We start from the raw sequence: 13,646 nt of genomic DNA on the forward strand, positions 1-13,646 counted from the left end.
TACTAAAATAAAACAATTTTAAACCATTTTCTGTACTGTAGTGAACATACCTTTGAGCAGCGGTTCGATGGCATACAGGGATGGATGTGGAGAGGATGGAAGGGGGAGGTTACTGCTTGGAAGGAGAGTCCCCTTCCATGATGTGGCGGGGTAGTTCTCCTTCAGGAGTTGTTTCTCTCTCCAATGAAAGGGTGGGCAGATCTATTTCAGGGGTTTCTTCTCTTCTTTGTCTCTTCTTTGGAGGAGAAACAGGCTTTGATGTAGCAGCTTTCTTTTCTTTTGTGAAAAACTGGTCTATTGTTAATTGTTTCTTCCTCCTCTGCAGTATTCTTCGAAAATGATACATGACACTATCATTAAACATATGCACTGCCCGGTTTGCTACTGCAATTTCTGGGTGGTATTTTTCAGCAAAAGCCTGCACATCTGCCCACTTGGAACAAATTTCATTGATGAGAGAACTTGGAACATCCTCCCTTACCTCATCCTCTTCTGAAGATTCCTGCTCCACAATCAGATCCTGCTGCTGTTGTTGTTGCAGGTGCAACAATTCCTCCACAGTCAACTCGGTAGAATGGCTTTCTACAAGCTCATCAATATCATCCTTGTCGACCTCAAGCCCCAAACTCCTGCCCATGACAACAATTTCCTCAACGACATCAGTGTCATCAGAAATTACAGGGGTAGCAGTGCTTGGACCCGCCTCTGGTTGGAAACCTTCAAACTCCCTCTCTGTGACACATGATGGCCACAGCTTACGCCAGGCAGAGTTCAATGTCCTATAGGTCACACCTCGCCAAGCTTGGTCAATCATGTTAACAGAGTTGAGGATGCTGAAGTGTTCCTTCCAGAATTCCTTTAGGGTCAACTTCGTGTCACTGGTCACTTCAAAACACTTTCTGAAAAGGGCCTTGGTATAGAGTTTTTTGAAGTTTGAAATGACCTGTTGGTCCATGGGCTGGAGTATGGGAGTAGTATTGGGGGGCAAGAATTTGATTTTGATAAAGCTGTATTCTTCTTTCAAGTCATCCTCGAGACCTGGAGGATGTGCAGGAGCATTGTCCATAACCAGAAGACATTTCATTGGCAAGCTCTTTTCAATGAGGTAAGCCTTAACCTGGGGGGCAAACACTTCGTTTATCCACTCAGTAAAGAATTGTCTTGTGACCCAAGATTTAGTGTTCGAGCGCCACATAACTGGTAGTGCACTTTTACAAATATTATTTCGTTTGAACACCCGGGGGTTGTCCGAGTGGTACACTAACAAGGGTTTGATCTTGCAATCGCCACTTGCATTTGCACACAGCAACAATGTTAGCCTATCTTTCATTGGCTTGTGACCTGGCATCTTCGTCTCGTCCTTGGTAATGTATGTATTGGCTGGCATTTTCTTCCAAAATAACCCAGTCTCATCACAATTAAAGACTTGTTGTGCGATCAAATTTTGTTCATTTATGTACCGATCGAATTCCCCCACGTATTTATCGGCTGCAATTTGATCCGAACTAGCTGCCTCCCCATGCCTAGTAACACGATGAATACCTGTTCTATTACGAAACTTTTCAAACCAACCCCTGCTCGCTTTAAATGTAAATGAATCACTTTCACTGGTACTCGGACTTTTCTTCACTAATTCTTCATAGATATGCAACGCTTTTTCACAAATGAACGCTTCACTAACACTTTCCCCGGCCAACTGTTTTTCTTTAATAAATATTAAAAGCAACTTTTCCATCTCCTCAATCACTTGTGGCCTTTGCTTAGTTACCGCCGTAACTCCCGTTGCAACATTCGCCTTCTTAATCATTTCTTTATGCTTTAAAAACGTAGAAATGGTCGACTTCGCCATTCCGTATTCTACCGCTAAATCGGACACTCGTACACCATTCTCATATTTCGCTATAATTTCCTTCTTCAACTCGATCGTTGTTCGCACTGTTTTCCTCTTCTCCTTCCCCTTAACACTCATTACTTTCTTGGGACTCATTATGAAAGCTAAAAAAGCAATTAAAAGCACTGAAAATCACTAAATCACAACGAATGCTGATCGCGCGTTGTCTGAGTGACGCTCTCGAGAGAACTGATGCTTCCCGAACAAGCGAGAGTGGCCGAGATGGCGCGATCATCACAAAGCCCATGCGGTCGTCACGTGTTCGGCTGGTCGAGTACCGAATTTTTGGTCGAGCACCGCAGCAAAAATTTCTCGAAAATTTTGGTCGAACTCCGAATTGTTCGAGTATAGAGTCGTTCGACTACCGAGGTATCACTGTATTTTCGGACGGTCGGACCGAAGCAGACATTTACCCAATCAATGAAAAGTTGCCTCGTTACCCAGGCTTTAGCATTCGCCCTCCACATCACGGGAAGGTTCTCCTTGATGACTTTGTGGGCTTTGAAGGCTCGGGGATTTTCTGAATGGTACACCAGCAGGGGCTTTATCTTGCAGTCCCCACTGGCGTTTGCACAAAAAGCAAGGGTAAGCCTGTCCTTCATAGGCTTATGTCCGGGTAGCCTCTTCTCCTCCACCGTGATGAACGTCAGACGAGGCATTTTCTCCCAAAAAAGTCCAGTTTCGTCGCAATTGAAAACTTGCTGCGAACTGTAGCCTTCCTGCAGAGTCAACTCGTCGAACGTTTTAACAAAGGCTTCGGCGGCCTTCGTGTCCGAGCTGGCTGCCTCCCCATGCCGTACCACTGAATGAATACCAGTCCTTTTCTTGAATTTCTCAAACCACCCCGGAGAAGCCTTGAACTCTGGGGGTTCCTGCTGGGATGTTCCTTCTCCTGCCCCTTCTTCGGCCTGAGAACGCACGAGATCACCGAAAATGGCGGAGGCCTTCTGGCAAATTGTAGTCTCAGTGATGGTGTCTCCTGAGATCTCTTTGTCCTTGATCCACACAAGAAGCAGCCTCTCCATCTCGTCATGCACGTGGGTTCTCTTGTTGGAGAAAATAGTGACGCCCTTAGAAGGTGTCGCTGCTTTGATGGCCGCCTTCTGCTTCAGGATGGTGCCTATCATAGATTGATTCCGGCCATACTCCTTGGCGATCGCACTTAAACGCATGCCAGACTCGTACTTTTTTACGATTTCAAGTTTCGTCTCCATCGAGAGCATCGTCTTCTTCTTCTTTCCTTCGGCAACATTCTTGGGACCCATGGCTACAGTAATACGTACGTTATATACAGTACTATGTATAGTAAACACTAATACAGTACAGTGCACAGTAACAAATGTTTAATAACGATAACACGTGGCGTACGAATGTACTGTATATTAACACTACGTCAAACAAGCGAAAGCACACAATGTCTGTTAACGATACCGAGGTCGGAACGAAAAGAGAGAGAGAGATGAACGCCCATGCGTAAGCAAGTTGGGATAGTTGCCGACCAATAGGAAAGCAGGATCTTATGGCGTCAGCTAGCATCTGAGTAGGGAGATAACCAATGGGTGAGCGGGAGGCTGTAAGTGAGTCTACCCAAGTTCAAAGTCTGGTGGCGCGCGCTTTTTAAAATTACTCTCGGCGAAGAGTTGGGATCTCGTAAGGTTTTCGTATCCTGAAATTTTATTCGTATACTGGGGTATAAAAATCTTCGAATCACTTTTCCTATCCTGAATTTTTCGTAAGCAGAAACTTTCGTATCCAGAGGTATCACTGTGTATATATATATATATATATATATATATATATATATATATATATATATATATATATATATGTATATACAGTGAACCCTCGCTACTTCGCGGTTCGACAATCGCGGATTCACCACTTCGCGGGGTTTTCCCATAACCCATATATATATACATATCGCGGATTTTCCGGAAAATTCGAAAATACCGCGAAATCTGAAGACAACCAAATACGATATTTTGTTACCTGTAATTCCATTAATACTGTAATTAGTAATATCTGCTCTTACTGATTGTTCATTGCATTACATATGATATATAATTCAGCACAGAAAGAAATAAAACACGAAAAGAGAATGTGATCATACGATAATTCAGTACATAGTAAAATTAAATCGAACATGAAACGCAAATCAGATGCAGTCATACCATATTAGAATGGTGTGTACTGTAATGGATGTGCTTCTTTTCCATGAATCTTTTGTATGTATACGTACGTAGTACAGTACTGCATCCAATAATATTCTTTGTTGCAAAAATCACATTTCGAATACTGTAAGCGTACGAGAGAGAGAGAGAGAGAGAGAGAGAGAGAGAGAGAGAGAGAGAGAGAGAGAGAGAGAGAGAGAGAGAGAGCGTAAAATAGCGTACGTAAATTTTTATTATTATTGTTATTATTATTATTATTGTTGTTGTTGTTGTTAATAAAATTATTATTGTTATTATTATTATCATTATTATTATTATTATTACTGTACAGTATTATTATCATTATTTATTATTATTACGGTATTGTACTTAATCTACGTACGTTCATTATGCGCGGGGCATCTTCTATGAGTAACCAACGCATCATGTACTGTAAGACGGGTTGTGATTGGTTCAAGCGCTGAGAGATGACGAATCAAAACTCAAGTTTTGTTATCTAGCCTGTGATTGGTGTTTTGCCCGCATCTTCTACCCGCAGCATCAAAGTTCTCGCGGGGCTGGATCGTTCACTTTCTCTTTCCGCGTATTGCTGAGTAGACGTTCTTAAGTTTGTGAAGTTTAATCTGTGCTGTGTGCGACTGTTTTAAGTTGAACTTTTTGTTGAACTTTCTGTTAAATCCTACTGTACAATGCCTCCCAAGCGTTCTGCTTCTAGTAAGGCTGGTAGTGAGCCTAAACGCCACCGAAGGATGATGACGATAGCTGAGAAGATTACGCTTCTCGACATGTTAAAAGATGGTAGAAGTTACGCGGCCGCTGGCCGCCATTTTAGCATCAACGAATCCACCGTTCGCTATATCAAAAAGGACGAGGCGAACATTAGAAAGACTGCTGCAATCACCTTTAGCAGATCAGCGAAGCGAGTCGTTACAACGCGTAATAAAACGATCGTACGCATGGAAGGTGCTTTAGCTGTGTGGATTGCCGACTGCCGGAAGAAGAACATAGCGTTGGATACGAACACCATCCGAACAAAGGCTTTGAGCTTGTATGAGAATTTTGCGGCAAAGGAACCTCATGACGACGATGGCGACCATGCTGAAGAAGATGATGATGTAGATGAACCTCAACCAGGGACCTCCACTGATTCCCAGCGTCAGAAACAACGTTTTTCCGCCAGCAAAGGATGGTTCGCGAAGTTTCAGAAACGCTTCGCCCTGAAAAGCGTTTCCCTGCATGGGGAGTCTGCTTCCGCTGACACTGCCGCTGCTGAAACTTACGTGAACCAGACTTTCAAGAACATTATCGCTGAAGGTGGATACAAGCCGGAACAAGTGTTTAATATGGATGAAACCGGCTTGTTTTGGAAGAGAATGCCGTCGCGAACTTTCCTGTTCAAAGAGGAAGCCAAAGCCTCTGGCTTTAAGGCATTCAAGGATCGCGTTACCCATGTGATGTGTGGCAATGCTGCTGGATTTTTGTTAAAGCCGGGGCTTATTTATAAGTCGAAAAATCCTCGCGCTTTGAAAAATGAAAATAAGAATCTCCTTCCCGTGTACTGGATGCATAATCAAAAAGCATGGATTACGAAGATGCTGACCTCCAACTGGTTCCACCAGTGTTTCATCCCGCAAGTCCATGAATATCTCGTAGAGAAGGGCTTGCCATTCAAGATCCTTCTCCTTATGGATAACGCTGGTGGACACGCAACTGACCTGTCGCGTGAGGGCGTTCAGGTTGAGTTCCTGCCACCCAACACCACGTCATTAATTCAACCGATGGACCAGGGGGTTATCAGGGCGTTCAAGGCCCTCTACACGAAGAATACCTTGGCGGACCTCGTTGCGTGTGTGGATGCTGCCCAAGATGACGAGGATGAAGATTTCAACTTGAAGGCGTACTGGCGGCAGTACACCATAGCCACGTGCCTGCAGAATATTCAAAAGGCACTTCAAGAGATGAAACCTGCAACCGTGAATGCGAGCTGGAAGAAGCTGTGGCCCGATATTGTTTACGACGACAAGGGATTTACTCCGTCGGAAATCCAACACTCTGCAATACGGAAATATGTGCAGTTGGCTGCCATAATTGGAGGTGACGGGTTTGGCGACATGACGACTGAAGACGTCGACGAGTTGTTGGACTGCCATTCCCAGCCCCTAACTGACGCAGACCTCGAAGACCTGACGAAATCGGCAAGTGAGGAAGAGAGTGAGGGTACCCAGGAAGAGACCCAAGAAAATGTCGAAGAAACGGGCTTAACATTAGAACGGCTTGCCAAGTTCTGCAACCATATGAAGGAGGCGAAAGAAATGTTACAAGAGTGGGACGAGGATATGGTTCGCTCGATGCAATTCTGCAACAAGATCGATGAAGACATGACTCCCTACAAAATGCTCTTGGATCGAAAAAAGAAGCAGCGGCAACAACTTCCGATCACAATGTTCTTCCAGCCTCGCAAAAAAGAGCCAGTTCCTCCTGCTAGTACGCCTTCGGAAGAAATTGAAGAAGTTGAAGAGGTGTCCCAGGAAAAGACACCTCCGTCTGAAGAGACGTAAAATACTATCATTGACTGCACAGTAGAACACATCATCAGCTTCATCATCATCATTTCTACTGTGCAGCAAATTCATCGCCATCACCATTCAAGTTTTTCTTCAACTTCTTTCGTGGTGAGTACAGTAACAATCTTTATTTTTTACTTTAACCTGTTTTATAGTTTAGTAATGTACGTACTGTATGCATTAAGTTAAAGGGAAGGTTTTAAAAGTCTACATGTTGTAACCTATCATATTTTTTTTGTTTAAAATTTACATTTACGTACGTAAAACAATCTCTCTCTCTCTCTCTCTCTCTCTCTCTCTCTCAAATTGTTTTCCTGCTTTGCTACGTACAAGTACAACTGTATAATTTATATTTGTAAGGTAACATATTTTGTAAATGCTTTTACTGTAAATACTGTATGTACTGTATCATTATTTATCACTATCATCATGCGCGTTAAATGCCTTGTTTGTTCTGAGCGTGGTTGTTTACTGAGCGTACACGCCGTCGTTTCAGGCGGCGTCATAAAGAAAAAGATTTCATTTGGAAGTCCTAAGAAAAATACGTAAACTAAAACATTGGTAATAAAAAAATCAACATACAGTACTGTATAATCAATATAATCGATGCAAAAACTAACCTATACATATATGTGTACACTAAATGAGTTTGTTTCTTCATCATGATCAGAGATGAACGTAAACAAAACATTGGTTGCCATTTTTTATCGTGCTTTTTAGGTGTTTAGGAAACGCATGATATAAAATCGCCTTTAATATTTGTGCCTGTTTTAGTTTAGGGTGCTGTAGTACATGCATTAAGTGTTCTGTACATTAAAGGGTGGTTTGTTAACAGTACTACGTACAAGGGAAGGTTTTAAAAGTCCGAATATACATGTTAAATAAATAGGTAAATATGCTGTCACTACTTCGCGGATTTTCACCTATCGCGCCCGCGTCTGGAACCTATCTACCGCGATAAACGAGGGTTCACTGTATATATATGTGTGTGTGTGTGTGTGTGCGTGCATACAGTATAAGATGTGTACAAATATACATAGAAAGTGCATGCATATATATATATATATATATATATATGACTCCCTATTTAAAAACTCACAAAAGGCAGAAGGGCCAAAATGGAATATTATTATGAATTCATATGCCCTAATATAAACCTAATGTACGGCAAGTACCATACCCAATTTTGTCACAATGTTTTGTAACGTCAGGCCTTTCCAAAGTTTGTTCATCGGAAGCAATGATGATATTGTAATGTCCACGGTTGAACTGGTCTATGATGTGACATCTTGAAAAAACTGGCATTTCGGAGTTTAACACACAGGAACTAATATCATATTGCCCAAGAAACATACGCAACCTGTAAACATAAACGTGTCAATTTTCAAAAACATTCCTTTATCTATATTTACTGTAATAGAGTATGTACAGTAATCTATGGATACACAAAAATATATTAAGTACTATACCAGCAAGTCCTCTGCATAAGTATGAGATGAGATTCATTTCAAGTGTGTATTTCCAAATTTAAAAATTATTCTTCAAGTACAATATAATTAACTTAGGCAGCCACCTTATAACCACCAACTCCACACTTTACATTGTTTTTAATCAGCACATCTTGCTAACACTAATGATCTAGCCTACATGTTTCGAGAATGATTATAACTATTTCTACATAACAAAACACTCATAAAATGTTATTTTCCTTAGTAAAATAAATTTTTGAATATACTTACCCCATGATCATGTAGCTGTCAACTCCGTTGCCCGACAGAAATCTAAGGTCGGGATACGCCAGCGATCGCTATACAGGTGGGGGTGTACACAACAGCGCCATCTGTGAGCAGGTACTCAAGTACTTCTTGTCAACAAGAACTCAATTTTCTCCTCGGTCCACTGGTTCTCTATGGGGAGGAAGGGAGGGTCCTTAAATTCATGATCATCGGGTAAGTATATTCAAAAATTTATTTTACTAAGGAAAATAACATTTTTCAATATTAATCTTACCCGATGATCATGTAGCTGATTCACACCCAGGGTGGTGGGTGGAGACCAGCATACATGTTAACATTAGAAGCTAAGTATCCCGTATTTCATTTTAGCAGTTATTCAAAATAACAAACATAAAATAAATAAGTACCTGGTAAGGAAGTCGACTTGAACCATTACTCTGCCTTTTTTAAGTACGTCTTCCTTACTGAGCCTAGCGATCCTCTTAGGATGCTGAGCGACTCCTAGGTGCTGAAGTATGAAGGGCTGCAACCCATACTAAAGGACCTCATCACAACCTCTAATCTAGGCGCTTCTCAAGAAAGAATTTGACCACCCGCCAAATCAACCAGGATGCGGAAGGCTTCTTAGCCTTCCGTACAACCCAAAAACAACAATAAAAAGCATTTCAAGAGAAAGATTAAAAAAGGTTATGGGATTATGGGAATGTAGTGGCTGAGCCCTCACCTACTACTGCACTCGCTGCTACGAATGGTCCCAGGGTGTAGCAGTTCTCGTAAAGAGACTGGACATCTTTGAGATAAAATGATGCGAACACTGACTTGCTTCTCCAATAGGTTGCATCCATAACACTCTGCAGAGAACGGTTCTGTTTGAAGGCCACTGAAGTAGCGACAGCCCTAACTTCATGTGTCCTTACCTTCAGCAAAGCAAGGTCTTCTTCCTTCAGATGAGAATGGGCCTCTCTAATCAGAAGCCTGATGTAGTAAGAAACTGCGTTCTTAGACATCGGTAAAGCAGGTTTCTTGATAGAACACCATAAAGCTTCTGATTGTCCTCGTAATGGCTTTGTCCGTCTTAAATAGTACTTAAGAGCTCTTACTGGGCAAAGTACTCTCTCTAGTTCGTTCCCCACCAAGTTGGACAGGCTTGGGATCTCGAACGACTTGGGCCAAGGACGAGAAGGAAGCTCGTTTTTAGCCAAAAAACCGAGCTGCAAGGAACACGTAGCTGTTTCAGATGTAAAACCTATGTTCCTGCTGAAGGCGTGGATCTCACTGACTCTTTTAGCTGTTGCTAAGCAAACGAGGAAAAGAGTCTTTAATGTGATATCCTCAAAAGAGGCTGATTGAAGCGGTTCGAATCTTGCTGACATCAGGAACCTTAAAACCACGTCTAGGTTCCAGCCTGGTGTGGACAACCGACATTCCTTTGAGGTCTCAAAAGACCTAAGGAGGTCCTGTAGATCTTTGTTGGTGGAAAGATCCAAGCCTCTGTGGCGGAAGACCGCTGCCAACATGCTTCTGTAACCCTTGATCGTAGGAGCTGAAAGGGATCTTACATTCCTTAGATGTAACAGGAAGTCAGCTATCTGCGTTACAGAGGTACTGGTTGAGGAAACTGCATTCGCCTTGCACCAGCTTCGGAAGACTTCCCATTTTGACTGATAGACTCTGAGAGTGGATGTCCTCCTTGCTCTGGCAATCGCTCTGGCTGCCTCCTTCGAAAAGCCTCTAGCTCTTGAGAGTCTTTCGATAGTCTGAAGGCAGTCAGACGAAGAGCGTGGAGGCTTGGGTGTACCTTCTTTACGTGTGGCTGACGCAGAAGGTCCACTCTTAGAGGAAGAGTCCTGGGAACGTCCACTAGCCATTGCAGTACCTCGGTGAACCATTCTCTCGCGGGCCAGAGGGGAGCAACCAACGTCAACCGTGTCCCTTCGTGAGAGGCGAACTTCTGAAGTACCCTGTTGACAATCTTGAACGGGGGGAACGCATACAGGTCTAGATGGGACCAATCCAGCAGAAAGGCATCCACGTGAACTGCTGCTGGGTCTGGAATCGGAGAACAATACATCGGGAGCCTCTTGGTCATCGAGGTAGCGAATAGATCTATGGTGGGCTGACCCCACAGGGCCCATAGTCTGCTGCAAACATTCTTGTGAAGGGTCCACTCTGTGGGGATGACCTGACCCTTCCGGCTGAGGCGATCTGCCATGACATTCATGTCGCCCTGAATGAACCTCGTTACCAGCGAAATCTTTCGATCTTTTGACCAAATGAGGAGGTCCCTTGCGATCTCGAACAACTTCCTCGAATGAGTCCCTCCTTGCTTGGAGATGTACGCCAAGGCTGTGGTGTTGTCGGAGTTCACCTCCACCACCTTGCTTAGCTGGAGGGACTTGAAGTTTATCAAGGCCAGATGAACTGCCAAAAGCTCCTTGCAGTTGATGTGAAGTGTCCTTTGCTCCTGATTCCACGTGCCCGAGCATTCCTGTCCGTCCAGTGTCGCACCCCAGCCCGTGTCCGATGCGTCCGAGAAGAGACGGTGGTCGGGGGTCTGAACAGCCAATGGTAGACCTTCCTTGAGAAGAATGCTGTTCTTCCACCACGTCAGTGTAGACCTCATCTCTTCGGAAACAGGCACTGAGACCGCCTCTAGCGTCATGTCCTTTCTCCAGTGAGCAGCTAGATGATACTGAAGGGGGCGGAGGTGGAGTCTCCCTAACTCGATGAACTGGGCCAGCGATGAAAGTGTCCCTGTTAGACTCATCCACTGCCTGACTGAACATCGGTTCCTTCTCAGCATGCTCTGGATGCATTCTAGGGCTTGATTGATCCTTGGGGCCGACGGAAAAGCCCGAAAAGCTCGACTCTGAATCTCCATACCGAGATAGACAATGGTTTGGGATGGGACGAGTTGGGACTTCTCTATATTGACCAGGAGGCCCAATTCCTTGGTCAGATCCATAGTCCATCTGAGATTCTCCAGACAGCGACGACTTGACGGAGCTCTTAAAAGCCAGTCGTCCAAATAGAGGGAGGCTCTGATGTCTGCCAAGTGAAGGAATTTGGCAATATTCCTCATCAGTTTGGTAAACACAAGAGGTGCTGTGCTTAGGCCAAACCACAGGGCTTGGAACTGGTACACGACCTTTCCAAAGACGAACCTTAGGAAAGGTTGGGAGTCTGGATGGATGGGGACGTGAAAGTACGCGTCTCTCAGGTCTAACGAGACCATCCAGTCTTCCTTCCTGACCGCTGCTAGGACCGACTTCGTCGTCTCCATCGTGAACGTCTGCTTGGTGACAAAAGCATTGAGAGCACTGACGTCCAGCACCGGTCTCCAACCTCCTGTCTTCTTCGCTACCAGGAAGAGACGGTTGTAGAAGCCCAGGGATTGATGGTCCCGGACTATGACTACCGCTCCCTTTAGTAGCAAGAGCGACACCTCTTGTTGCAAAGCTAGCCTCTTGTCCTTCTCCTTGTAGTTGGGAGAGAGGTTGATGGGAGACGTTGCTAGAGGGGGACTGCGGCAGAACGGAATTCTGTACCCCTCCCTTAGCAACTTCACAGACTGAGCGTCTGCACCTCTGCTCTCCCAAGCTTGCCAGAAGTTCTTGAGCCTGGCTCCCACTGCTGTCTGGAGAGGAAGGCAGTCAGATCCTGCCTTTTGCGGACTTGGAACCCTTCTTGGATTTGCCACGGTGACTGTCGGCACGGGTACCTCCTCTGCTGGAGGTTCTGCCACGAAAGGGCGGGATGAACCTAGTTGCTGGTGTGTCCACTGCTGCAGAACGGAAAGGTCTAGGCACGGAAGGTAAAGCTTTAGCCTTACGTGCGGAAGATGCCATCAGGTCATGGGTATCCTTCTGGATCAACGAGGCAGCCATCCCCTTGATCAGCTCCTCCGGAAACAGACACTTGGAGAGAGGAGCAAACAACAACTCCGACTTCTGGCAAGGAGTGATCCCAGACGACAAGAAGGAGCAAAGATGTTCTCTCTTCTTAAGCACTCCCGACACGTACGAAGCCGCAAGCTCACCAGACCCATCCCGAATGGCCTTGTCCATGCTAGACATGATAAGCATGGCAGAGTCCTTATCCGAAGGGGAAGTCTTTCTGCTTAACGCTCCCAAACACCAATCGAGGAAGTTGAAGATCTCAAAAGCACGAAAGACTCCCTTCAACAGATGATCCATGTCAGAAAAGGACCAGCAAATCTTAGATCGTCTCATAGCCAGCCTGCGGGGAGAGTCAACCAGACTTGAGAAGTCGCCCTGGGCAGAGGCAGGAACTCCCAAGCCGGGTTCCTCTCCCGTGGCATACCAGACGCTAGATTTGGAAGCAAGCTTGGTAGGCGGAAAGATGAAAGCAGTCTTTCCCAGTTGCTTCTTGGACTGCAACCACTCTCCCATAACCCTCAAAGCTCTCTTGGATGAGCGTGCGAGGACAAGTTTGGTGAAGGCAGGAGCTGCTGACTGCATGCCCAGAGCAAACTCGGAGGGAGGAGAGCGAGGGGTTGCAGACACAAACTGTTCCGGATACAAGTCCCTGAACAAGGCTAGGACTTTCCGAAAGTCTAAGGAGGGAGGCGTAGACTTGGGTCCTTCTAAGTCGGAGTGCGGTTCGTCCAAATGTGCAGCTTCGTCATCCGATACTCCATCATCCGAAAGCTGAGTAGGAAGTGGCAAAGGTGGAGCAGAAAGCTGAACGGCTGAATCCGGCAGCACGGGTGCATGCGTAGCTGCTGCGGATCCAACATCATGCCGCTGCTGGTCAGTCTGCGAGCTGGCAACAACAAAAGCAGAGTGGTGGTGCGTGGGAGGGACTGCCGTGGGTTGCGGAGCATGCCGCATTGTGTCAAAACACGGCAGCTCTACAGCACCTTCCCACTGCTGATGCGGAAGCTCACGCATGTCAACGGAGGGTGCAGCATGAACATGCGTCTGGCAGGGTGGACTGCGCATCGGTGGTGGAGCTCTCACAGGTGGAGTGTGGGAGCAGGCAGCCGCAGTATCTGCTGAGCGCACAACCGTGGCAGGTTGTAGGTTAACAGGTGCAGTGTCAACCTTCTCAGCATGATACTCTTGCATGAACGCAGCAAGCTGAGACTGCATAGTCTACCTCTCTTGGGAGGTGTGCAGTCTTCGGAAGACTGCGGCGAGTCCGAACTGACCCAGTGGCTACACCTGGGCCGTTGGACTCGCTCGGAAGGGACCTTACGCTTGAGAGGTTGTGAGACCTTGGTCCAACGTTTCTTCCTCGAAACTTCTTCCACAGACGAGGA

The 13,646-nt window shown here is 45.4% G+C and overlaps 1 protein-coding gene across 2 annotated transcripts in view; it reads right to left on the bottom strand.

The window, feature by feature from the left end:
- The window catches only part of Ddx56 (putative ATP-dependent RNA helicase DDX56), a 523,416-nt gene that overhangs the window by 185,332 nt on the left and 324,438 nt on the right, over nt 1-13,646 (bottom strand). For both annotated transcript variants that reach the window (XM_068376800.1, XM_068376799.1), the window contains exon 7: nt 7,807-7,986. In XM_068376800.1, the coding sequence (XP_068232901.1) occupies nt 7,807-7,986 (180 nt within the window). The remainder of the gene's footprint in view (nt 1-7,806; nt 7,987-13,646) is intronic.

Source organism: Palaemon carinicauda, chromosome 7, assembly GCF_036898095.1.
Source record: "Palaemon carinicauda isolate YSFRI2023 chromosome 7, ASM3689809v2, whole genome shotgun sequence".
Classification (NCBI taxonomy): Eukaryota; Metazoa; Arthropoda; class Malacostraca; order Decapoda; family Palaemonidae; genus Palaemon; species Palaemon carinicauda.